The following is a 27,709-nucleotide window of genomic DNA, read 5'->3' on the forward strand; positions in this document are numbered from 1 at the left end:
GATCAGTAATGTAATGTATGTACACAGTGACTGCACCAGCAGAATAGTGAGTGCAGCTCTGGAGTGTAATACAGTATAAGTGATGTCTGTACACAGCGGCTCCTTCACTGGATCGGGAGTTTTAATCGATGACATTTTATTTACATAATTCTGATTTCACATCCGGTTTCTGGAGTTTTGTTCTCCTCGTTGCTCTTTAGTTCTGATCTTGTTGATTTAGTGCAAATAAGATAAGGAGGGAAATACATTGTCTGATTATCACATATGTTGCATGTCTGATTGTGCAGGGGTCTAGGAGTCACCATGGGACCCCCCAGCTCGCATTGGTCCCCAGTCCCAGCATTAGGAGTGATTTAGTTCTGGATATTATGGGTTCTGCTCATTCCTGATGTCTTTTTTCCTTGCGTCCTCCAGTTTCCTCCACATTCTCCATCTTCTACCTCTGTTGTCGCCGCCGTCTCTCTGCGATTTGGTGGTTGCACCAGTCGGTGGCCACGTTTGGATTCCACCATTCCTGGAGACAATGGGTCTTCTCTGCCACCGTTTGTCCTGTACATACTTCTGTAAGGAGTTGGACACTTTCTTGTGGCCCCATCTTCCTCCTTGTGGCCCCATGTTTCCCTTGTTACGTGTCATTTTAGGGCCAACAACAACAGTATGAGAAAATCTAATGAAAGTTTTGGTGTCAGAGTTGAGTCCTTCCTGATGACCGGTCAGTCTACAGACGTCTCCTGCAGCTCCAGATCAGGCCTGACCTTCTATGATGTCACCGTGACATCATCCGCCCTGGGACTTGTATCAGAGAGATGAGGTCGTGGAGTCAACCACTTCTCGGCCGTTGCACACAGTGGGCACGTACTGAACGGTGGAACCTGTAAATACAATGCAGTTATTCCCTGGACCCCCGCCAGCACCTCTATGGGGACAGACTGGTGTTGTGTAGCTTTTCTATGGGGTGTTATAGATGTGCCGGGTGATTATTGGGGCTGATAAGTCCTGTTGTCTTCTTTGGTACTGTAGGGGGGGGGGCATTAATGAGCGGTTTGTTAAGACCCTCGTTAGAGAGGATGCGCCGTCTCTGCAGGTTAATGGATCGCCAGCGGCTTCTGGAGGGACGTGAATTTAAATCAACCCATTAAAAGAGCCCCTGGGGCATCGCGGGCAGGAGGGGCAGAGAGCAAATGACAATGGAGAAGGGGCTTGTGGTCCTCGCTCTGCATTTCTCCACATCTGAGCTGCGGTTAATGGCAGCAGCATATGGGAACTTTTCTATAGTGATTCCCTTTCTGCTCTCTGCCTGAATAATGAAGATGCTTCTCCTGGTAAGAGCTAATGCAACCTATTCACAAGGCTTGGGGTTAATCGGGGGGGCTCACTGCTCTTCCTGCACAATTGTGTTTCCATCCTCAAGTGATTCATTAAAACAAGGTCAAGCAAACCTGTGTCCCCAACTGTCCTCTAACCACAAGTCCCAGCATGCCCCACATCTCTAATGGGCCCTCAAATATTTGGTAGGACAGCAATATTTAATTCTATGATGATGCCTATGAAAAGTAGGGTACCGCCATGGGCACGGCAATGGCGGAGACATTTTGTGTAGGAAATCTGACGACTCAGCTGATGTAGTGCATGCACAGAGCAGGGGCCGATATATTCATCAGGACATTTACTGTTATAACCCTGAAGACACCCCTCATACTTACCCTGTGACCCTCCTGCCCCTGTGGCACTGAAGCGGTTGGTGGCACTGCGGTGGCTGGTGACATTTTTCTGTGGCTGGAACATAATAACATGAAGCTTTGGAGTAAAGAGACATCCCAGAACCACGGAGCCGCTGAGACTGACCGACACGCACAAGGTGGTCGTCTGGACCTAAAATGACGGAGAGATAGGAGGCTCCATGTAATCTGATCGTAAATGGAATATAATAACTCTCATCATCCTGACAGTATGATATAGGAATGTAAAGAAAAAAGGAAAATTCATAACACCCAGGACTGAACCCATATACTGCTATACAGTGTAACGTTACGTGGGAATATATACATCCTGGTGCTATACGTTGTATCTGCGCTAGGCTGCAAGGCAAAGGAGGTGTTTTGGGGGGTATCACCTCCTAATGATGGAAGACCACTGGATACTGAATGTCCCGATTAAAATCCCCCCATAAGAGAGGCCAACTATAGCTTGACTAGAATGGATCCTTCCACTGAGAAGGATCCCACGGTTCACGACCCTTGTGACTGTGATCCACCTCAGTCAATCAGCTTAGAGGACTGCACTAATCGGCACCGACTCTGTTCTGCCCCCTATATGCGAGTATTGAGGGGTAATTGGGAACTTGTTGGCTTGTTTTCAGTCTATCACCACAATCTGTGGAGGAAAGGGCAGCGAAGTGTTACCGGGAGGTGGACGACTCTCCATGGAAAGAGGAGGAAGACGGAGAAGCCATGAGGAGTGGAGAGATGGTGGTAGAGTTGGAGACTAGTCTATTTGCTCGGTCAAGCATTACTAAGTGCTAACCCATTAGTTTTTGCTTTGATGTCTCGTGATTACATTATTCGCTGATCTACACATGGAGTAAAGCTATACGGGGTGCAGACCGCTCTACAAAAGGGGACCCCAGTATCCGCAATTTATAATCTAGATTACCCCTTGTCCCATATGGTGCCCCCCGAATGAAGAGCCGGGTTCTCACCCTATAATCACTGGAGGTGACGTAGAAGATGGGCAAGAAGGCCAGCCAGATGATGCAGGTCGTGTACATGGTGAATCCAATGAATTTGGCTTCGTTGAAGTTCTCGGGACACTTCCGGGTCTTGAATGCATACAGGGTGCAGAGCAGAACCAGGAGGACGTTATATGAGAGCGACAACAGCATGCTGCCGTCCCCACTGTTACACTTCAGCGTCACCACGTAGCGTTTATCCGGGGCCGTGTCCTTTCGAGTCCCGGCCGGCTCCAGAAGCAGCCACACCAACACCACAAGCAGCTGGCAGGAGATGAGAGCCAGGCAGATGCCAACCTGGGAAGCCGGGCTTATAAAACGAGGTCTCTGGACGCCATCGCGGGCACCATTGAAGATACGGGCGATGCGATTGGTCTTGGTTAAGAGCGCTGAGTAACAAATGGCAAAAGACGTGCCAAGTCCAAGGCGTCGAAGGGTGCAGACCCCAGTGGACGGCTTGGCGATGAACATGAAGGTCATGGCATAGCACAGCAATACTCCGATCAGCAGGATGTAGCAGAGCTCACGCCCCGAGGCCTTCACAATGGGCGTATTGTTGTTCTGAACAAACACCCAAATAACAAACATGGTGGAAAGAATCCCCAGGCAGGAGAGACAGACGGGACCCAGAGCCCAGACGTCACTCCAGCGGATGTATTCCTGAGGGAGCTCAAAGCAGTCCTTGAGGTCCACATTGGGCCAGTAGCCCAGGCCGCAGTCTTTACAGATGAACTCGTCCAGCAGGTACTCGTGTGGCTGGCAGGGGATGCAGATCCAGCAGCAGACGTCTCCGGGCTGCATGCTCTTCACCTCGTTTTTCTTACAAGGGTCACTGCACTGAGACACCGGCACCGAGCTGCGCGCCCAAGGGATTCTGCTGGTATTGAGTGTCAGTTCCTCAGCCCAGTAGCCTACTTTTAGGTAACGGTAGTGGCCATTTGTTTTTTGGAAGTTGAAGATGTTGTAACGACCAATTCCATCTCCAAACTTGTCAAATCTCACGATGCTTCGCGTGTCCGGGGGAGGGAATGGAGCTGAAGACAAAAAGGAGAATTATTATAAATCTGCTGGGTGTGACCTGTGGAGATACAACACGTGGATGATGAGATTCCTAATCCTCAGCCGGTATCAGTACTCTCCATTCACTTCTATGAAAGTCACAGAAATGGTGGAGCGTGCTTGCTTAGCTAACGCTCATAAAAATGAAGAAAGAAGAGCCCATGTATTAATTCTCTGCTTGGACATTTGCTTCCCCGGTTGGAAGAGGTGTTGGGGGCCCCCCGTACGGACCATCACTTCAGGTCCCACATCTTGGATATTTATGATATAGCTCATATCCCATTTCACTCTTAGAAGGGAAAATCTCTTAAACACATAAGGGTTATGATCTGCAACAAGAACTAAGGAAAGATAGGGGAAAGCTGTCCCTACAGTAAGACTAAGCTGAACCCCTACGATGGAGCGGGCTGCCTGTTCCAAGCGAACAGACCCGCCTTAGTCCTCGGCTAGTCTGAACGAAGACCTATAGCATAAGGGGAGGGGTCCTTAAAAGAACTAAGGACTGGAACAAAAATGGAACACCTCCTGAACAGAAATTGTTGTAGAACACAAAAGACAAACTGACAAAAAGTACTAAAGGTCCAAGAGGACCAAGCGAACTGACAGAGAAAGGCACAGAAGCACCAGGCTAGAGAAACAGTCAAACACTGAAGTCCAGCACAGCCAAAAGGGCAGAGCTGGAATATATAGGCAGATGGTCATGTGACCGCAAAACACAAGATGGAAAAAACTAACAGGAAGGTTCTAACAATAAGAACATCAAAGTCTACGACCAACAAGACCGTTCCCCCCAAGTAGAATCTACTCACCATCGAACTTCACGCTGAGGATGTAGTCCCGGTAGAAGCGACGTCCATTGAGTGGGTTCATGGTGGGGCAGAGGCTGCTGACATTGGGGCACAGGGTCTGGTACATGTTGTGCAGAGCGTGAGCCATGGCGTACACAGCGTTCACCACAAACATGATCTTGGATTCTTGCTCAAACTTGACATCTTGCAGGGAATGCCTGGTGCAGTCCGAAGAATTGAGCCGACAATGAAACTTATTCTCCCAGAATTCCCTGAAGAACGGATTCCGAGTGTTATTGAAAGGATGTAAAGACTGAAAATATTTGGAGAACTCGAACAGCGGGTAAGATGCCAGCTCGATGGTGATGGCGCCTTCAGCCACTTCTTCGCTACCAAACACCACACTCTCCAGCGCTCCCCAACCATCGCTCGCCACCCACAAAAAGGACGCGTTGAGTTGCTGGGCAGCAGCCAGAAGCTCCCGGGCATCCTCGATCTTGGTGAAGAGCACGACCACCCGGGCAGTAGGCTTCTGTTGGAGGGCTCTGATGACACTGGCAAAAGTTTTTTTGTTCATGGACCGTCCAACCTTTTCGGAGGTAGCGATACAAATGTTTCGAGCTCTGGCCTCTTGCTCAAAGGCTTCAATGCCCGTTTCACCATAATCCCCTTCAGAGGCCACAGTGGACACATAGGTCCAGTTGAAGAACCGAAGAATTTCTGCCATGGCCTTGGCTTGGTAGAAGTCAGGAGGCACGGTGCGGGCAAAGAAGTCATAACGGGTCTTATCGCTGAGCTTGGCACTTGTAGAGGCGTAACTGATCTGTGCGATCTGGAAAAGCCTCAAAAGGTTGGCAACCTGGAGGAAACGGAGAAAATATGAGGTACGGGTATATAATGGCTCAGGTGGGAATCCACATTATTGACTATAGGGGGAGGGAATTCTCTGCAAATTGCATTTCTATTGATTTTCATTTTAGATGATCTTTTCTATACTCTAATTACAAGATAAGAGAAATAAATCCACAAAGATCAATCTGTGGTGCGGGTCGCCCACCGCGCCCCCTGCGATCACGTGTAATCAGATGTGCTGTCCGTGTAATGTCAGGACGAGCCGGATCCCCCGGAGAGATACTTTGTATCATCTATATACTTTGGCTACTAGATGGAAGTTCTCGCATGCTCGCCTCCGCACCACGTATGCTAAAATTAGATAAAAGACCCCCGGTATTAACTCACTGATAGATATATGAAGATGGGTTTTGTATAGTAATGCCGGTCTATCAGCTGCATAATACACTGATGGAAAATGGGAGGCAGTACTATCTGTATCTTTAACATATACAAGGAGGTGGTACTATCTGTATCTACATCATATACAGGGAGAGACAAGGAAGAGGTACTATCTGTATCTTCAACATATACAAGGAGAAACCAGGAGGAGGTAGTCTGCATCTACAACATATACATGGAGAAACAAGGAGGTGGTACTATCTGTATCTACAACATATACAAGGAGAAACAAGGAGGTGGTACTATCTGTATCTTTAACATATACAAGGAGGTGGTACTATCTGTATCTACATCATATACAGGGAGAGACAAGGAAGAGGTACTATCTGTATCTTCAACATATACAAGGAGAAACCAGGAGGAGGTACTGTCTGTATCTACAACATATACATGGAGAAACAAGGAGGTGGTACTATCTGTATGTACAACATATACAAGGAGAAACAAGGAGGTGGTACTATCTGTGTCTACAACATATACAAGGAGAAACAAGGAGGTGGTACTATCTGTATCTTTAACATATACAAGTAGGTGGTACTATCTGTATCTTTAACATATAAAAGGAGGTGGTACTATCTGTATCTACATCATATACAGGGAGAGACAAGGAAGAGGTACTATCTGTATCTTCAAGATATACAAGGAGAAACCAGGAGGAGGTAGTCTGTATCTACAACATATACATGGAGAAACAAGGAGGTGGTACTATCTGTATCTACAACATATACAAGGAGGAGGTACTATCTGTATCTACAACATATACAAGGAGAAACAAGGAAGAGGTACTATCTGTATCTTCAACATATACAAGGAGAAACCAGGAGGAGGTACTGTCTGTATCTACAACATATACATGGAGAAACAAGGAGGTGGTACTATCTGTATCTACAACATATACAAGGAGAAACAAGGAGGTGGTACTATCTGTATGTACAACATATACAAGGAGAAACAAGGAGGTGGTACTATCTGTATCTACAACATATACAAGGAGAAACAAGGAGGTGGTGCTATCTGTATCTACAACATATACAAGGAGAAACAAGGAGGTGGTACTATCAATATCTACAACATAGTACCGCCTCCTTGTATATGTTGTAGACACAGATAGTACCGCCTCTTGTATATCTGTATCTTCAACATATACAAGGAGAGACATGGAGATGGTACTATCTGTATCTACGACATATACAAAGGGAGACAAGGAGGCAGTACTTTCTGCATCTGCAACATATACAAGGGGAGACATAGAGGAGGAACTATCTGTATCCACAACATATATAAGGAAAGACATGGAGGTGATATTAGCTGTATCTACAACATATACAAGGAGAGACATGGAGGCAGTACTATCTGTAATTACAACACAAACAAGGAGAGACAAGGGGGCAGTATTTTTTGTATCTACAACATATACAAGGAGAAACAAGGATGTGGTGCTATCAATATCTACAACATATAGAAGAAGCAACATGGAGGCATTATTATCTATACAACATTTACAAAGGGAGACAAGGAATCGGTACTATCTGTATCTACAACATATACAAAGAGAGACATGGAGGCAGTACTATCTGTATCTGCAACACATAGAAGGAGCGACAGGGAGGCAGTACTACATGTATATACAAGATATACAAAGAGACATGGAGGTGGAACTATCTGTATCTACATCATAGACAGGGAGATACATGGAGGCAGTACTATCTGATCTACAACATATACAAGGAGAAACAAGAAGGTGGTACTATCTGTATCTACAACATATACAAATAAAGACATGGAGGAAGTACTATCAGTATCTTTATCATATACAGGGAGAGAAATGGAGCCAGTACTATCTATATCTACATCATATACAAGGAGAGAAGAGGAGGCGGTACTATCTGTATCTACAACATAAACAAGGAGAGACAAGCAGGAGGTACTATTTGTATCTACAACATATACAATGAGAGTGAAGGAGGAGGTACTACCTGCATCAACAACATATACAAGGGGAGACAAGGAGACAGTACTATCTGTATCTATGACATATACAAGAGGAGACAAGGGGGAGGTACTATCTGTATCTGCAACATATACAAGGAGAGACATGGAGACGGTACTATCTGTATCTACAACATATACAAGGAGAGACAAGGAGACGGTACTATCAGTATCTACAACATATAAAAGGAGAAACGGGGAGGTACTATTTATATCTAGAACATGTATAAGTAGAAACAAGAAAAGAAGCAGGTGGTACTATCCGTATCTACAACATACACAAGGAGAGACACGGAGGCAGTACTATCTGTATCTACAACATAAACAAGGAGAGACAAGCAGGAGGTACTATTTGTATCTACAACATATACAATGAGAGAGAAGGAGGCGGTACTATCTGCATCAACAACATATACAAGGGGAGACAAGGAGACGGTACTATGTGTATCTACGACATATACAAGAGGAGACAAGGAGGAGGTACTATCTGTATTTGCAACATATACAAGGAGAGACAAGGAGGAGGTACTATCTGTATCTACAACATATAAAAGGAGAAACGGGGAGGTACTATTTATATCTAGAACATGTATAAGTAGAAACAAGAAAAGAAGCAGTTGGTACTATCCGTATCTACAACATACACAAGGAGAGACATGGAGGCAGTACTATCTGTATCTACAACATAGACAGGGAGGCAGTACTATCTCTACATCATATACAAGGAGAGACATGGAGGCTGTGCTATCTGTAGGTACATGATTCACAGAGACAGACGTGGAGGTGGTACTATCTGTATCTACAACATATGCAAGGAGAGACAAGGAGATGGTACTATCTGTAGATATATATTTTACATGGAAAGACAAGGTGGCAGTACTATCTGTAGGTACATGATTCACAGGGACAGACATGGAGGTGGTACTATCTATACCTACAGTGGTGTGAAAAAGTGTTCGCCCCCTTCCTGATTTCTTATTCTTTTGCAAGTTTCTCACAATGAAATGTTTCAGACCACAAAACAAATGTAAATATTGGACAAAGATAACACAAGTAATCACAAAATGCAGTTTTTAAATGAAGGTCTTTATTATTAAGGGAAAAAGAAATCCAAACCTACAGGGCCCTGTGTGAAAGTAACTACCCCCTAAACCTAATAACTGGATGGACCCTTAGCAGGAACAACTTCAATCAAGCATTTGTGATAACTGGCATTGAGTCTTTACAAAGCTCTGGAGGAATTTTGGCCGCTCATCTTTGCAGAATTGTTGTAATTCTGCCATATTGGAGGTTTCCAAGCATGAACCGCCTGTTTAAGGTCCGGCCACAGCATCTCAATCGGATTAAGGTCAGGACTTTGACTAGGTCACTCCAAAGTCTTAAATTTGTTTTTCTTAAGCCATTCAGAGGTGGACCTGACTGGTGTGTTTTGGATCATTGTCCTGCTGCATAACCCAAGTGCGCTTCAGCTTGAGGTCACGAACACATGGCCGGAGATTCTCCTTCAGGATTTTTTGGTAGACAGCAGAATTCATGATTCCATTTACCACAGCAAGTCTTCCAGGTCCTGAAGCAGCAAAACAGCCCCAGACCCTCACACTACCACCACCATATTTTACTGTTGGTATGATGTTCCTTTTCTGAAATGCTGTGTTACTTCTACCCCAGATGTAAGGGGACATACACCTTCCAAAAAGTTCAGCTTTTGTCTCGTCAGTCACAGAATATTCTCCCAAACGTCTTGGCGATCATCAAGATGTTTTCTGGCAAAATGGAGACGAGCCTTTATGTTCTTTTTGCTCAGCAGTGGTTTTTGTCTTGGAACTCATTGCTGCCATTTGTACCCGGTCTCTTTCTTATGGTGGAATCATGAACACTGACCTTAACTGAGGCAAGTGAGGCCTGCAGTTCTATGGATGTTGTTGTGGGGTCTTTTGTGACCTCTTGTATGAATTGTCGCTGTGCTCTTGGGGTAATTTTGGTCGGCCGACCACTCCTGGGCAGGTTCACCAGTCTTCCATATTTTCGCGATTTGTGGATAATGGCTCTCACTGTGGTTCGCTGGACTCCTAAAGCTTTAGAAATGGCTTTATAACCTTTTCTGATACAGTGCATTGTGAAAGTATTTGGCCCCCTTGAACTTTTCTACCTTTTGCCACATTTCTGGCTTCATACATAAAGATATAAAATTCACATTTTTTGGGAAGAATCAACAACAAGTGGGACACAATCGTGAAGTGGAACGAAATTTATTGGATATTTTAAACCTTTTTAACAAATTAAAAACTGAAAAGTGGGGCGTGCAATATTATTCGGCCCCCTTGAGTTGATATTTTGTAGCGTCACCTTTTGCTGCGATTACAGCTGCTTGGGGTATGTCTCTATCAGTTTTGCACATCGAGAGGCTGAAATTCTTGCCCATTCTTCCTTGCAGAACAGCTCGAGCTCATTGAGGTTGGATGGAGGCGTTTGTGAACAGCAGTTTTCAGCTCTTTCCACAGATTCTCGATTGGATTCAGGTCTGGACTTTGACTTGGCCATTCTAACACCTGGATACGTTTATTTTTGAACCATTCCATTGTAGATTTTGCTTTATGTTTGGGATCATTGTCTTGTTGGAAGATAAATCTCTGTCCCAGTCTCAGGTCTTTTGCAGACTCCAGCAGGTTTTCTTCCAGAATGGTCCTGTATTTGGCTCCGTCCATCTTCCTATCAATTTTAACCATCTTCCCTGTCCCTGCTGAAGAAAAGCAGGCCCAAACCATGATGCTGCCACCACCATGTTTGACAGTGGGGATGGTGTTTTGAGGGTGATGAGCTGTGTTGCTTTTACGCCAAACATATTGTTTTGCATTGTGGCCAAAAAGTTTGATTTTGGTTTCATCTGACCAGAGCACCTTATTCCACATGTTTGGTGTCTCCCAGGTGGCTTGTGGCAAACTTCAAACGAGACTTTTTATGGATATCTTTGAGAAATGGCTTTCTTCTTGCCACTCTTCCATAAAGGCCAGATTTGTGCAGTGTACGACTGATTGTTGTCCTATGGACAGACCCTCCCACCACCGCTGTAGATCTCTGCAGTTCATCCAGAGTGATCATGGGCCTTTTGGCTGCATCTCTGATCAGTCTTCTCCTTGTTCGAGATGAAAGTTTAGAGGGACTTGGTAGATTTGCAGTGGTCTGATACTCCTTCCATTTCAATATGATCGCTTGCACAGTGCTCCTTGAGATGTTTAAAACTTGGGAAATCTTTTTGTATCCAAATCCGGCTTTAAACTTCGACACAACAGTATCTGGGACCTGCCTGGTGTGTTCCTTGGTCTTCATGATGCTCTCGGCACTTGAAACAGAACCCTGAGACTCTCACAGAGCAGAGACCCCTGAGACTATCACAGAGCAGAGACCCTGAGACTCTCACAGAGCAGAGACCCCTGAGACTATCACAGAGCAGAGACCCCTGAGACTATCACAGAACAGAGACCCCTGAGACTATCACAGAGCAGAGACCCCTGAGACTCTCACAGAGCAGGTGCATTTATACGGAGCAGGGCCGGCTCCAGGTTTTTCTGGGCCCCGGGCGAAAGAGTCTCAGTGGCCCCTATAACACATACCACGATTCATGATGCACAGAGACCACAGAGAAATATATATATATAGTACAAGGCCAAGGATTTCACTTCTTACATTACATGAGTGATATCTATTGTAAATTCCACAATAACTCAGAAACCGGCGAATCGCTCCACACAGAATACTGGCCCCCGTAAAATGCTCCATACAGAATACTGGCTCCATATAACGCTCCATACAGGATACTGGCCCCCATATAACGCTTCATACGGAATACTGGCCCCCATATAACGCTTCACACAGGATACTGGCCCCCATATAACGCTCCATACAGAATACTGACCCCCATATAAGGCTCCATACAGAATACTGGCCCCCATATAAGGCCCCATACGGAATACTGGCCCCCATATAACGCTCCATGCGGAATACTAGCCCCCATATAACGCTCCATACGGAATACTGGCCCCCATATAAGGCCCCATACGGAAGACTGGCCCCTATATAACGCTCCATACAGGATACTAGCCCCCATATAACGCTCCATACGGAATACTGGCCCCCATATAAGACCCCATACGGAATACTGGCCCCCATATAAGGCCCCATACGGAATACTGGCCCCCATATAAGGCCCCATACGGAATACTGGCCCCCATATAAAGCTCCATACGGAATACTGGCCCCCATATAAGGCTCCATACGGAATACTGGCCCCCATATAACGCTCCATACAGGATACTGGTCCCCTTATAAAGCTCCATACAGGATACTGGCCCCCATATAACGCTCCATACAGGATACTGGTCCCCTTATAATGCTTTATACAGGATACTGGTCCCCTTATAACGCTCCATACAGGATACTGGCCCCCATATAATGCTCCATGCAGGCTGTTACCCCCCACATAATGCCCCATACAGGCTGTCCCCCCCCTTATAATGCTCCATGCAGGCTGTTACCCCCCACATAATGCCCCATACAGGCTGTCCCCCCCACCCTTATAATGCTCCATGCAGGCTGTTCCCCCCACATAAAGCACTATGCAGGCTGTTCCCCCCCCTTATAATGCCCCATGCAGGCTGTCACCCCTCCTCTTTATAATGCCCCATGCAGGATGTCACCCCCTCTCTCTATAATGCCCCATGCAGGATGTCACCCCCCCTCTCTTTATAATGCCCCATGCAGGATGTCACCCCCCCTCTCTTTCTAATGCCCCATGCAGGATATACCCCCCTCTTTATAAGGCCCCATGCAGGCTGTCACCCCCTCTCTCTATAATGCCCCATGCAGGATGTCACCCCCTCTCTCTATAATGCCCCATGCAGGATGTCACCCCCCCTCTCTTTATAATGCCCCATGCAGGATGTCACCCCCCCTAATCTGTTTATAATGCCCCATGAAGGATGTCACCCCCCCCTCACTTTATAATGCCTCTTGCAGGATGTCACCCCCTCTCTTTATAATGCCCCATGCAGGATGTCACCCCCTCTCTCTATAATGCCCCATGCAGGATGTCACCCCCTCTCTTTATAATGCCCCATGCAGGATGTCACCCCCCCCCCCATATTATGCTCCATGCAGGATGTCACCCCCCCATATCATGCCCCATGCCTCCATACATAAAAAAAAAAAATCAAATACTCACCTCACTCCTCCTCACCTGCTGCAGCTGCTCGGGTCCGGACTCCAGCGTCGCCGGTATCTTCCCGCTCTGCGCTGCCTGTGACGGCTCAGGAGAGCGCGCGGTGGAAAGACGTCACCGCGCCCTCTGACCTGAGACGTCACAGGGAGCGCAGAGCAGGAAGACAGCGGATCTGCGGAGGCACGGGGAGAGGTAAGTATCCGGCTGCCGGGGCTCTGAGCAAGCGGGAGAGAAGGGCGGGAGCTGACACCGCTCTCCTCCGCCCATAGCCCGGCGGGGTGCGCGACCGCGAGTGGGCCCCTCTGCCTGCTCAGGGCCCCGGCACTTGCCCGGGTGCGCCGGGTGCTGACGCCGGCCCTGATATGGAGACTGGATTACACACAGGTGGATTCTAGTTATCATTACCAGTCATTTAGGAGAACATTGGATCCTTCAGAGATCCTCACTGAACGTCTGCACTGAAAGTAAAGGGGCCGAATAATATTGCACGCCCCTCTTTTCAGTTTTTAATTTGTTAAAAAAGTTTAAAATATCCAATAAATTTCGTTCCACTTCACGATTGTGTCCCACTTGTTGTTGATTCTTCCCCCAAAAATTAGAATTTTATATCTTTATGTTTGAAGCCAGAAATGTGGCAAAAGGTAGAAAAGTTCAAGGGGGCCAAATACTTTCACAGGGCACTGTACATCTCAATTACTTTGTTTCTCATTTGTTCCTGAATTTCTTTGGATCGCAGCATGATGTCTAGCTTTTGAGGATCTTTTTGGCTACTTCACTTTGTCAGGCAGGTCCTATTTAAGTGATTGAGAACAGATGTGGCAGTAATCAGGCTGGGAAATTGTACTCTGCTTCCCAAAGATGTGATAAACCACAGTTAATTTATGTTTTAAGTGGGGGGGGGGGGGAGCAATCACTTTTTCACACAGGGCCCTGTAGGTTTGGATTTCTTTTTCCCTTAATAATAAAGACCTTCATTTAAAAACTGCATTTTGCGGTTACTTGTATTATCTTTGTCTAATATTTAAATTTGTTTCGTGATCTGAAACATTTACGTGACAAACATGAAGAAGAATAAGAAATTAGGGAGGAGGAAAACATTTTTCCACGCCACTGTACATTCTTTAGAGGCAGTTATATGTTGCGCTGCCATACAATGGACGGTGATGGCGCCTGATCTCTCCTTGCGCAGGACGTTTCAGTCCATACATTTACCTGTATAGAGACATCGCTATACGAGCCTCCGATGACTCCGCTGATCGCTGTGAGTGTCTCCCCATGGATTGCGTAGGATCCATCTGGGCAGAGGTACTGAGGACCATCTCCACGAGTCAAGGATCCTCGCACCAACTCCAAAGCTTGCTCCAGAGCATAGGTGTCCTTAGAGCATGTGTCCAGGATGTGGGCTCCCAGTTTAAGTCCTGGAAGAATTTTGGGGTCCCTGTTAATGGCATCTAAAGCAAAAAGCATGGCTTCCAGACGCTGCAAGCCCCGGTGCTCATTCATGCGTCCACACTCAGATCCCGGGCCCCCTTTCTCATGGACTGGGAAGAGACCCCCTATGACCAGATCCCCTTCAATGCGGATCTCTGGTCTGGGGATTTTGCTGCTTTTCTCAGTGGTAAAGATAGGAAGCAAAAACAGCGTCCAGAAGAGAATAGCCATTGGCTCAACCGGACGGTCGGATGTGAGAGTCGGATATTGAGAAATCACTTCAGGGGCTGCTGGAGAACAGGACACAGGAGCCGGGGGACTTGGGCGAATGACTGGGCAGAAATGGAGGAGGCATAGAGAATCCAGGGAAAGACCCCTGAAGCTTTATCCTGAATGGAAAGAGAGCGAGAGAGAAAGTGTGAAAAGGAGAAAAGTGACGAGAGGTGAAGGAGGACGCACAAAAAATGGACCGGCATATAACTGCTCATTATCACAGATCTATGGAGAAGTACTATCTGTGCCTACATCACTTACAGAGAGACAAGGAGGTAGTACTATCTGTGCCTACTAGTGTTGAGTGAGTATGTTCTGTCCGCGTATGCTCGGCCGAGCTCCAAGTATTTACAGCTGCTCGGTGATATGGTTGAATCGCTCCCCATGATTTGTGACTGTTTGACAGCTTTATTACATGTGAAGATTGTCTATTTCTTACACATTCCTCACATGTAATAAAGCTGTCAAACAGTCGCAAATCATGGGGAGCGATTCAACCATATCCCCGAGCAGCAGTAAATACTCGGAGCTCGGCCCGAGCATACTCGGAACAGAACATACTCGCTCAACACTAGTGCCTACATCACTTACAGAGAGACAAGGAGGTAGTACTATCTGCACCTACATTATTTACAAGGAAAGACAAGGAGGTAGTACTACCAGCACCTACATTATTTACAAGGAAAGACAAGGAGGTAGTACTACCAGCACCTACATTATTTACAAGGAAAGACAAGGAGGTAGTACTATCTGCACCTACATTATTTACAAGGAAAGACAAGGAGGTAGTACTATCTGCATCTACATTAATTACAAGGAGAGACAAGGAGGTAATACTATCTGCACCTACATTATTTACAAGGAGAGACAAGGAGGTAGTACTATCTGCATCTACATTAATTACAAGGAGAGACAAGGAGTTAGTACTATCTGCATCTACATTAATTACAAGGAGAGACAAGGAGGTAATACTATCTGCACCTACATTATTTACAAGGAGAGACAAGGAGGTAGTACTATCTGCATCTACATTAATTACAAGGAGAGACAAGGAGTTAGTACTATCTGCATCTACATTAATTACAAGGAGAGACAAGGAGGTAATACTATCTGCACCTACATTATTTACAAGGAGAGACAAGGAGGTAGTACTATCTGCATCTACATTAATTACAAGGAGAGACAAGGAGGTAATACTATCTGCACCTACATTATTTACAAGGAGAGACAAGGAGGTAGTACTATCTGCACCTACATTATTTACAAGGAGAGACAAGGAGGTAGTACTATCTGCATCTACATTAATTACAAGGAGAGACAAGGAGGTAATACTATCTGCACCTACATTATTTACAAGGAGAGACAAGGAGGTAGTACTATCTGCACCTACATTATTTACAAGGAGAGACAAGGAGGTAGTACTATCGGCAACTACATTATTTACAAGGAGAGACAAAAATGTAAACTAGACAATCTCATCCCACAAGGGGTTTAAGTGCTGAGTCCTCTGCTCCAATCAGCTGAGCGGTGTATACACGGTATATATATATATATATATATAGATAGTAGATAGATAATGATAGATAACAGACAGTGGACCCTGCTTCTTCCATTATGTAACCCTTAGTCTGTGATCTCCCAAAAGATCATGTCCTGAAATACTCTGTGCTGCTGGACCATGTGGCTAAACCAGAGCCCAGGTCTATAGACCAGTGATAGCTCGGATACCAGGAGAAGATATTTAATCTTTGGCTTCGGCTTGTGAATGACCCCCAACATAGTGCAGAGACCCCCGATCAGTGTTGTGGAGTCTGGTGATGATATTCCACAGACCCGGCATTTGCCTCCTATCACATCTGGGTCAGAATCAGACGCCGCGTCAGATTCTCTGCAGGTTCCAGACTGAATCCACATTATGGAAGGACCTTCTCTCCTCTGTAACCCCTCATCAACCCCAAGAATGTGGATGGAGCAGTAGCTGCAGACAGGGAGCTCCCCCTAGTGGTGGCTGCAGACAGGATGTCATAATGTATCTCTGTATACAGGGAGCTCCCCCTAGTGGTGGCTGCAGACAGAATCTTATCATGTATCTCTGTATACAGGGAGCTCCCCCTAGTGGTCGCTGCAGACAGAATCTTATCATGTATCTCTGTACACAGGGAGCTCCCCCTAGTGGTGGCTGCAGACAGAATCTTATCATGTATCTCTGTATACAGGGAGCTCCCCCTAGTGGTCGCTGCAGACAGAATCTTATCATGTATCTCTGTATACAGGGAGCTCCCCCTAGTGGTGGCTGCAGACAGGATCTTATCCTGTATCTCTGTATACAGGGAACTCCCCCTAGTGGTGGCTGCAGACAGGATCTTATCATGTATCTCTGTATATAGAGAGCTCCCCCTAGTGGTGGCTGCAGATAGGATCTTATCATGTATCTCTGCATACAGGGAGCTCCCCCTAGTGGAGGCTGCAGACAGGATCTTATCATGTATCTCTGTATAGAGGGAGCTCCCCCTAGTGGTCGCTGCAGACAGAATCTTATCATGTATCTCTGTATACAGGGAGCTCCCCCTAGTGGTGGCTGCAGACAGGATCTTATCCTGTATCTCTGTATACAGGGAACTCCCCCTAGTGGTGGCTGCAGACAGGATCTTATCATGTATCTCTGTATATCGAGAGCTCCCCCTAGTGGTGGCTGCAGATAGGATCTTATCATGTATCTCTGCATACAGGGAGCTCCCCCTAGTGGTGACTGCAGACTGGATCTTATCATGTATCTCTGTATACAGGGAGCTCCTCCTAGTGGTGGCTGCAGACAGAATCTCATCATGTATCTCTGTATACAGGAAGACACCCCCCTAGTGGTGGCTGCAGATAGGATCTTATCATGTATCTCTGTATACAGGGAGCTCCCCCTAGTGGTGACTGCAGACAGAATCTCATCATGTATCGCTTTATACAGGGAGCTCCCCCTAGTGGTGACTGCAGACAGAATCTCATCATGTATCGCTGTATACAGGGAGCTCCCCCTAGTGGTGACTGCAGACAGAACCTCATCATGTATCGCTGTATACAGGAAGCTCCCCCTAGTGGTGGCTGCAGACAGGATCTTATCATGTATCTCTGTATACAGGGAGCTCCCCCTAGTGGTGGCTGCAGACAGAATCTTATCATGTATCTCTGTATACAGGGAGCTCCCCCTAGTGGTGGCTGCAGACAGAATCTTATCATGTATCTCTGTATACAGGGAGCTCCCTCTAATGGTGGCTGCAGACAGAATCTTATCATGTATCTCTGTATACAGGGAGCTCCCCCTAGTGGTGGCTGCAGACAGGATCTTATCATGTATCTCTGTATACAGGGAGCTCCCCCTAGTGGTGGCTGCAGACAGAATCTTATCATGTATCTCTGTATACAGGGAGCTCCCCCTAGTGGTGACTGCAGACAGGATCTCATCATGTATCTCTGTATACAGGGAGCCCCCCCTAGTGGTGGCTGCAGACAGAATCTTATCATGTATCTCTGTATACAGGGAGCTCCCCCTAGTGGTGGTGCAGACAGGATCTTATGATGTATCTCTGTATACAGGGAGCTCTCCCCAGTGGTGGCTGCAGCCAGGATCTTATCATGTATCTCTGTATACAGGGAGCTCCCCCTAGAGGTGGATGCAGACAGGATCTTATCATGTATCTCTGTATACAGGGAGCTCCCACTAGTGGTGGCTGCAGACAGAATCTTATCATGTATCTCTGAATACAGAGGAGTTCCCCCTAGTGGTGGCTGCAGATAGGATCTTATCATGTATCTCTGAATACAGGGAGCTCCCCCTAGTGGTGGCTGCAGACAGGATCTTATCATGTATCTCTGAATACAGGGAGCTCCCCCTAGTGGTGGCTGCAGATATGATCTATCATGTATCTCTGTATACAGGGAGCTCCTCCTAGTGGTAACTGCAGACAGGATCTTATCATGTATCTCTGAATACAGGGAGCTCCCCCTAGTGGTGGCTGCAGACAGGATCTTATCATGTATCTCTGAATACAGGGAGCTCCCCCTAGTGGTGGCTGCAGATATGATCTATCATGTATCTCTGTATACAGGGAGCTCCTCCTAGTGGTAACTGCAGACAGGATCTTATCATGTATCTCTGTATACAGGGAGCTCCTCCTAGTGGTAACTGCAGACAGGATCTTATCATGTATCTCTGTATACAGGGAGCTCCCCCTAGAGGTGGATGCAGACAGGATCTTATCATGTATCTCTGTATACAGGGAGCTCCCACTAGTGGTGGCTGCAGACAGAATCTTATCATGTATCTCTGAATACAGAGGAGTTCCCCCTAGTGGTGGCTGCAGATAGGATCTTATCATGTATCTCTGAATACAGGGAGCTCCCCCTAGTGGTGGCTGCAGACAGGATCTTATCATGTATCTCTGAATACAGGGAGCTCCCCCTAGTGGTGGCTGCAGATATGATCTATCATGTATCTCTGTATACAGGGAGCTCCTCCTAGTGGTAACTGCAGACAGGATCTTATCATGTATCTCTGAATACAGGGATCTCCTCCTAGTGGTGACTGCAGACAGGATCTTATCATGTATCTCTGAATATAGGGAGCTCTCCCTAGTGGTGGCTGCAGACAGGATCTTATCATTTATCTCTGTATACAGGGAGCTCCCCCTAGTGGTGGCTGCAGACAGGATATTATTATGAATCTCTGTATACAGGGAGCTCCCTCTAGTGGTGGCTGCAGACAGGATCTTATCGTGTATCTCTATATACAGGGAGCTCCCCCTAGTGGTGGCTGCAGACAGGATCTTATCATGTATCTCTGTATACAGGAAGCTCCACCTAGTGGTGGCTGCAGACAGGATGTTATCATGTATCTCTGTATACAGGGAGCTCCCCCTAGTGGTGGCTGCAGACAGAATCTTATCGTGTATCTCTATATACAGGGAGCTCCCCCTAGTGGTGGCTGCAGACAGGATCTCATCATGTATCTCTGTATACAGGGAGCTCCCCCTAGTGGTGGCTGCAGACAGGATCTTATCATGTATCTCTGTATACAGGGAGCTCCCCCTAGTTGTGGCTGCAGACAGAATCTTATCTTGTATCTCTGTATACAGGGAGCTCCCCCTAGTGGTGGCTGCAGACAGAATCTTATCATGTATCTCTGTATACAGGGAGCTCCCTCTAGTGGTGGCTGCAGAGAGAATCTCATCATGTATCTCTGTATACAGGGAGCTCCTCCTAGTGGTGGCTGCAGACAGAATCTTATCATGTATCTCTGTATACAGGGAGCTCCCACTAGTGGTGGCTGCAGACAGAATCCCATCATGTATCTCTGTATACAGGGAGCTCCTCCTAGTGGTGTCTGCAGACAGAATCTTATTTTGTATCTCTATATACAGGGAGCTCCCCCTAGTGGTGGCTGCAGACAGAATCTTATGTATCTCTGTATATCGGGAGCTCCCCCTAGTGGTGGCTGCAGACAGAATCTTATCATGTATCACTGTATACAGGGAGCTGCCCCCTAGTGGTGGCTGCAGACAGGATCTTATCATGTATCTCTGTATACAGGGAGCTCCCTCTAGTGGTGGCTGCAGACAGAATCTCATCATGTATCTCTGTATACAGGGAGCTCCCCCTAGCGGTTGCTGCAGACAAAATCTTACCATCTATCGCTGTATACAGGGAGCTCCCCCTAGTGGTGGCTGCAGACAGAATCTCACCATCTATCGCTGTATACAGGGAGCTCCCCCTAGTGGTGGCTGCAGACAGGATCTTATCATGTATCTCTCTATACAGGGAGCTCTCCCTAGTGGTGACTGCAGACAGGATCTTATCATGTATCTCTGTATACAAGGAGCTCCCCCTAGTGGTGGATGCGGACAGCATCTTATCATGTATCTCTGTATACAGGGAGCTCTCCCTAGTGGTGGCTGCAAACAGGATCTTATCATGTATCTCTGTATACAGGGAGCTCCCCCTAGTGGTGGATGCAGACAGGATCTCATCATGTATCTCTGTATACAGGGAGCTCCCTCTAGTGGTGGCTGCAGACAGGATCTTATCATGTATGTCTGTATACAGGGAGCTCCCCCTAGTGGTGGCTGAAGACAGGATCTTATCATGTACCTCTGTATACAGGGAGCTCCTCCTAGTGGAGGCTGCAGACAGGATCTTATCATGTATCTCTGTATACAGGGAGCTCCCCCTCGTGGTGGCTGCAGACAGAATCTTATCATGTATCTCTATATACAGGGAGCTCCCCCTAATGGTGGCTGCAGACAGAATCTTATGTATCTCTGTATATCGGGAGCTCCTGCTAGTGGTGGCTGCAGAGAGAATCTTATCATGTATCTCTCTATACAGGGAGCTCCCCCTAGTGGTGGCTGCAGAGAGAATCTCATCATGTATCTCTGTATACAGGGAGCTCCCCCTAGTGGTGGCTGCAGACAGGATCTTATCATGTATCTCTGTATACAGGGAGCTCCCCCTAGTGGTGGCTGCAGACAGAATCTTATCATGTATCTCTGTATACAGGGAGCTCCCCCTAGTGGTGGCTGCAGACAGAATCTTATGTATCTCTGTATATCGGGAGCTCCTGCTAGTGGTGGCTGCAGAGAGAATCTTATCATGTATCTCTGTATACAGGGAGCTTCCCCTAGTGGTGGCTGCAGACAGAATCTTATGTATCTCTCTATATTGGGAGCTTCCCCTAGTGGTGGCTGCATACAGAATCTTATCATGTATCTCTGTATACAGGGAGCTCCCCCTAGTGTTGGCTGCAGACAGGATCTTATCACGTATCTCTGTATACAGGGAGCTCCCCCTAGTGGTGGCTGCAGACAGAATGTCATCATGTATCTCTGTATACCGATAGCGCCCCCTAGTGGTGGCTGCAGACAGGATCTTATCATGTATCTCTGTATACAGGGAGCTCCCCCTAGTGGTGGCTGTAGACAGAATCTTATGTATCTCTCTATATTGGGAGCTCCCCCTAGTGGTGGCTGCAGACAGAATCTTATCATGTATCTCTGTGTACATGGAGCTCCCCCTAGTGGTGGCTGCAGACAGAATGTCATCATGTATCTCTGTATACCGGTAGCTCCCCCTAGTGGTGGCTGCAGACAGGATCTTATCATGTATCTCTGTATACAGGGAGCTCCCCCTAGTGGTGGCTGCAGACAGAATCTTATCATATATAACTGTATACAGGGAGCTCCCCCTAGTGGTGGCTGCAGACAGAATCTCATCATGTATCTCTGTATACAGGGAGCTCCCCCTAGTGGTGGCTGCAGACAGAATCTTATCATGTATCTCTGTATACAAGGAGCTCCCCCTAGTGGTGACTGCAGACAGGATCTTATCATGTATCTCTGTATACAGGGAGCCCCCCCTAGTGGTGACTGCAGACAGAATGTCATCATGTATCTCTGTATACAGGGAGCTCCCCCTAGTGGCGGCTGCAGACAGAATCTTATCATGTATCTCTGTATACAGGGAGCTCCCCCTAGTGGTGACTGCAGACAGGATCTTATGATGTATCTCTGTATACAGGGAGCTCCCCCTAGTGGTGGCTGCAGACAGGATCTTATCATGGATCTCTGTATACAGGGAGCTCCCCCTAGTGGCGGCTGCAGACAGAATCTTATCATGTATCTCTGTATACAGGGAGCTCCCCCTAGTGGCGGCTGCAGACAGAATCTTATCATGTATCTCTGTATACAGGGAGCTCCCCCTAGTGGTGGCTGCAGACAGAATCTTATGTATCTCTGTATATCGGGAGCTCCTGCTAGTGGTGGCTGCAGAGAGAATCTTATCATGTATCTCTGTATACAGGGAGCTTCCCCTAGTGGTGGCTGCAGACAGAATCTTATGTATCTCTCTATATTGGGAGCTTCCCCTAGTGGTGGCTGCATACAGAATCTTATCATGTATCTCTGTATACAGGGAGCTCCCCCTAGTGTTGGCTGCAGACAGGATCTTATCACGTATCTCTGTATACAGGGAGCTCCCCCTAGTGGTGGCTGCAGACAGAATGTCATCATGTATCTCTGTATACCGATAGCGCCCCCTAGTGGTGGCTGCAGACAGGATCTTATCATGTATCTCTGTATACAGGGAGCTCCCCCTAGTGGTGGCTGTAGACAGAATCTTATGTATCTCTCTATATTGGGAGCTCCCCCTAGTGGTGGCTGCAGACAGAATCTTATCATGTATCTCTGTGTACATGGAGCTCCCCCTAGTGGTGGCTGCAGACAGAATGTCATCATGTATCTCTGTATACCGGTAGCTCCCCCTAGTGGTGGCTGCAGACAGGATCTTATCATGTATCTCTGTATACAGGGAGCTCCCCCTAGTGGTGGCTGCAGACAGAATCTTATCATATATAACTGTATACAGGGAGCTCCCCCTAGTGGTGGCTGCAGACAGAATCTCATCATGTATCTCTGTATACAGGGAGCTCCCCCTAGTGGTGGCTGCAGACAGAATCTTATCATGTATCTCTGTATACAGGGAGCTCCCCCTAGTGGTGACTGCAGACAGGATCTTATCATGTATCTCTGTATACAGGGAGCCCCCCCTAGTGGTGACTGCAGACAGAATGTCATCATGTATCTCTGTATACAGGGAGCTCCCCCTAGTGGCGGCTGCAGACAGAATCTTATCATGTATCTCTGTATACAGGGAGCTCCCCCTAGTGGTGACTGCAGACAGGATCTTATCATGTATCTCTGTATACAAGGAGCTCCCCCTAGTGGTGGATGCGGACAGCATCTTATCATGTATCTCTGTATACAGGGAGCTCTCCCTAGTGGTGGCTGCAAACAGGATCTTATCATGTATCTCTGTATACAGGGAGCTCCCCCTAGTGGTGGATGCAGACAGGATCTCATCATGTATCTCTGTATACAGGGAGCTCCCTCTAGTGGTGGCTGCAGACAGGATCTTATCATGTATGTCTGTATACAGGGAGCTCCCCCTAGTGGTGGCTGCAGACAGAATCTTATCATGTATCTCTGTATACAGGGAGCTCCCCCTAGTGGTGACTGCAGACAGAATCCTGAGATTGCAGTAGTCAGTAACAGTGACAGGTTGTGCCGAGTGTTTAGAAACCACTTGTTATAGGACTTGTGTTCAGCTATTCACTTTGTTCTTGTGTTGTTGATTTTCAACAGCAGAAAGTTTGGAAATGTTTTTAATAAACTGACTTTGCAATGTCCGGGGGCCAATAAATGTAATGATACCTGACTGTATATACTTTATCTGACATTCTGTTCTGATCCGCCATCTCCTCTCTGTTGCAGTGAAATGGACGGGGATCCTGCTGCCTTTTTAGCTACAATATTATCATGCAGGTGTATAAAATGTGCATGTTGTTCCCCTCACTGCAGCCGTGGACCACCCCCTGCTCCCAGCCCCTCGTCTTCTGTGCGTAGATAATAATGTCTATGGTGGACCTCATTCCTTCCTGAGGGGGCTGCCCCTGCCATGGAGGACGCCGGCTCCCCTGTGGTCAGGCAGTTTGCAGCCCCCAATCCTGAGAACATGGCATCATTCCGCCTGATTTACTTTTTGGCGGCTCATCAGTCGGGTCCGGATTCTGTGCTCATTGGGCTTCACGAGGAGGAGTGATTGACAGGTTGTACAATCTGCATCGATTGTATGGTATGAAGCTCGGATTCCACCTGACACTGTGATTGTATCACTGCAGCATTACAATGTCACTGATGCAACAAAGTATCACAAAGAAGAGGACCCCATCACCTGCACTGGGGGGGGCGCTCTGGCCACTGAGCCGGCTGCAGATGTGCAGATTCTGGGCTCGTCTGCTGGATCTTATGCATCTCTACCAACATAAATCATAGATACAACCTCCACGCTCAGATCATTGTCTGGAGTGGGGGGGCTGAAATCACAGAGTAGCCATGGAAACCAGATCCTGGGAGCAGCATGCGGGGAGGGGGGCATCTTCTGTAATCTAGACAAGGAGCAGGGGTGGGAAAAGATTCCAGCGCCTCTAACAACATAAGACACCTGTGAGCGCTTACCCACTGAGGCAGGAAAGAGGAGACAGAAATCTGAACTGCTGGGGCACTACAAGTGCAAGCATGCCATAAGAGCCAGATTGCAATGCAGTGTAGCTAGGAATGGTTCATGTCCGGGGGGTTTTCATCCCTCCAGGTCATGGAGTTTCTGGACATCTCCTTCTCCCTCTCCCCTCATCTTTACACTGGAGACATTTATCCCATAACTTAGACAAGAAAAGTCTCTGAGACTCCAGAAGTGATAAGTGGAAGCTGCAATTAGTGACAAACAGATGGAGCAGCGCCCCACATCCCATAATATCCAGCAGAAAGCGAGAACTGATGGCAGCACAAAGAGCTCAGTGCACCGAGAAGCAACTTCTACAGGAAGAGAAAAAATAGAGCAACACAACCAGATGTGCGGCGGTATCCCACAGAGAGCTGGATGCTGTGCCCACACTACTGCTCCTGTATGAGGAGACAGATGGCCGCCAGCAGGGTCTGCACTGTGCTCAGGAATTGTGGGGTACATGCCCTGCGCTCAGTATATTGGAAAGGTGCATGACTGAGTGATCAGTGGATTGTGGGGTACATGCAATGAGCAGAAAATTCTGGGGTACATGCACTCAGTAGATTGTGGGGTACATGCACTCAGTAGATTGTGGGGTACATGCACTCATCAGTGGATTATGGGGTACATACACTCATCAGAAGATTATGGGGTACATGCACTCACTAGATTGTGGGGTACATGCACTCATCAGTGGATTGTGGGGTACATGCACTCAGTAGATTGTGGGGTACATGCACTCATCAGTGGATTATGGGGTACATGCACTCATCAGAAGATTATGGGGTACATGCACTCACTAGATTGTGGGGTACATGCACTCATCAGTGGATTGTGGGGTACATGCACTCAGTAGATTGTGGGGTACATGCACTCATCAGTGGATTGTGGGGTACATGCACTCAGTAGACTGTGGGGTACATGCACTGAGTGATCAATAGGTTGTGGGGTACATGCACTCATCAGAAGATTATGGGGTACATGCACTCACTAGATTGTGGGGTACATGCACTCATCAGAAGATTATGGGGTACATGCACTCACTAGATTGTGGGGTACATGCACTCATCAGTGGATTGTGAGGTACATGCACTCAGCAGATTGTGGGGTACATGCACTGAGTGATCAATAGGTTGTGGGGTACATGCACTGATCAGTAGATTGTGGGGTACATGCACTCAGTAGATTGTGGGGTACATGCACTGATCAGTAGATTGTTGGGTACATGCACTCAGTAGATTGTGGGGTACATGCACTCATCAGTGGATTGTGAGGTACATGCACTCAGCAGATTGTGGGGTACATGCACTGAGTGATCAATAGGTTGTGGGGTACATGCACTGATCAGTAGATTGTGGGGTACATGCACTCAGTAGATTGTGGGGTACATGCACTGATCAGTAGATTGTGGGGTACATGCACTCAGCAGATTGTGGGGTACATGCACTGATCAGTAGACTGTGGGGTACATGCACTCAGCAGATTGTGGGGTACATGCACTGATCAGTAGACTGTGGGGTACAGGCATTATACTTACTAGCTTGTGCTGAGCATATAGTGTGTGCTCAGTAAATCGGGGGGTACGTACAGTATATGTTTGGTGTTTGTGACCTGTGTTCATGGGGGCTTATGCGCTGTGTGATCAGTGGATTGTGGGGTACACTCAGCATATACTCAAAGACTTGTGCTGAGCAAATTTTGTGTGCTGAGTAGATTGTGGAGTGTGTGCACTGTATTCAGTAAATTTGGGGGTATATACACTGTGTTATTAGTAGACTGAGGGATGTATGCACTGTGTTTAGTAGATGTGGTGGTGTATTTGGGCTGTGATCAGTAAATTTTGAGATATTATTATTAATAAGCACTGTGTCTGCAGATTTGGGGTGTACACCCGGTGCTTGGCACATTTGGGGGTGCTTGCTATGTGTTATCTGCACTTCTGAACTGCTGCTTGTCTGTAATATGACCGAGCCTGCACGTCACAGCGCATACATTACACTTTTATGACCCATTAATCGGTCCTCACCTTACAAGCCCTGTCTATGGCAGCTGTATATAACAGAGGACACATATAGACCATGTCATCTCCATACTGTCTTCACATTACCATTCTGCATCTCATGGATCCCATTCCCCTGCTTCAGCCCAAAACCTGTGATCCACTGGGATCTGTCCCCTATGATCTCTCTGTATTATTTCCTTTGTATTTAAGACATCTCTGACTGGGATCTGCACCTTCAGTATTCCGTCCCATGCATCAGTTTACCTGATTTTGCTGTCCGAAGTGCCGAACTCCGGCTCCTTTTGTCCAAAGTGCTGATCTCCAGGATCCCTTTGTCTCTGGTTCCGATCTCCTGTCTCTCTCTGTCTCAGGTGATGATCTCCAGACTCCCTCTGTTCCTGGTGCTGATCTCCAGGCTCCCTCTGTCTCTGGTGCTGATCTCCTGGCTCCCTCTGTCTCTGGTGCTGATCTCCTGGCTCCCTCTGTCTCTGGTGCTGATCTCCTGGCTCCCTCTGTCTCTGGTGCTGATCTCCTGGCTCCCTCTGTCTCTGGTGCTGATCTCCTGGCTCCCTCTGTCTCAGGTGATGATCTCCAGGCTCCCTCTGTTCCTGGTGCTGATCTCCTGGCTCCCTCTGTCTCTGGTGCTGATCTCCTGGCTCCCTCTGTCTCTGGTTCCGATCTCCCGTCTCTCTCTGTCTCAGGTGATGATCTCCAGGCTCCCTCTGTCTCAGGTGATGATCTCCAGGCTCCCTCTGTTCCTGGTGCTGATCTCCAGGCTCCCTCTGTCCCTGGTGCTGATCTCCTGGCTTCCTCTGTCCTATGTGCTGATC

At 47.2% G+C, this 27,709-nt stretch overlaps 1 protein-coding gene across 1 annotated transcript; it reads right to left on the reverse strand.

The window, feature by feature from the left end:
* Positions 1–119: 119 nt before the first annotated feature.
* Positions 120–27,283, reverse strand: GRM2 (glutamate metabotropic receptor 2). The gene is made up of 6 exons (XM_073645121.1): positions 27,144–27,283; positions 14,285–14,892; positions 4,597–5,434; positions 2,699–3,762; positions 1,704–1,872; positions 120–872 (listed from the first exon to the last, which is right to left on the reverse strand). Exons 2-6 carry the CDS (start codon positions 14,732–14,734, stop codon positions 799–801), a joined length of 2,595 nt encoding a protein of 864 aa, XP_073501222.1. The 5' UTR covers positions 14,735–14,892; positions 27,144–27,283; the 3' UTR covers positions 120–798.
* Between the last annotated feature and the right edge of the window lie 426 nt (positions 27,284–27,709).

The sequence above is a fragment of the Phyllobates terribilis genome, unplaced genomic scaffold (genome assembly GCF_046119375.1).
Source record: "Phyllobates terribilis strain yellow unplaced genomic scaffold, ASM4611937v1 Scaffold_8__6_contigs__length_399053987, whole genome shotgun sequence".
Lineage (NCBI taxonomy): Eukaryota > Metazoa > Chordata > Amphibia > Anura > Dendrobatidae > Phyllobates > Phyllobates terribilis.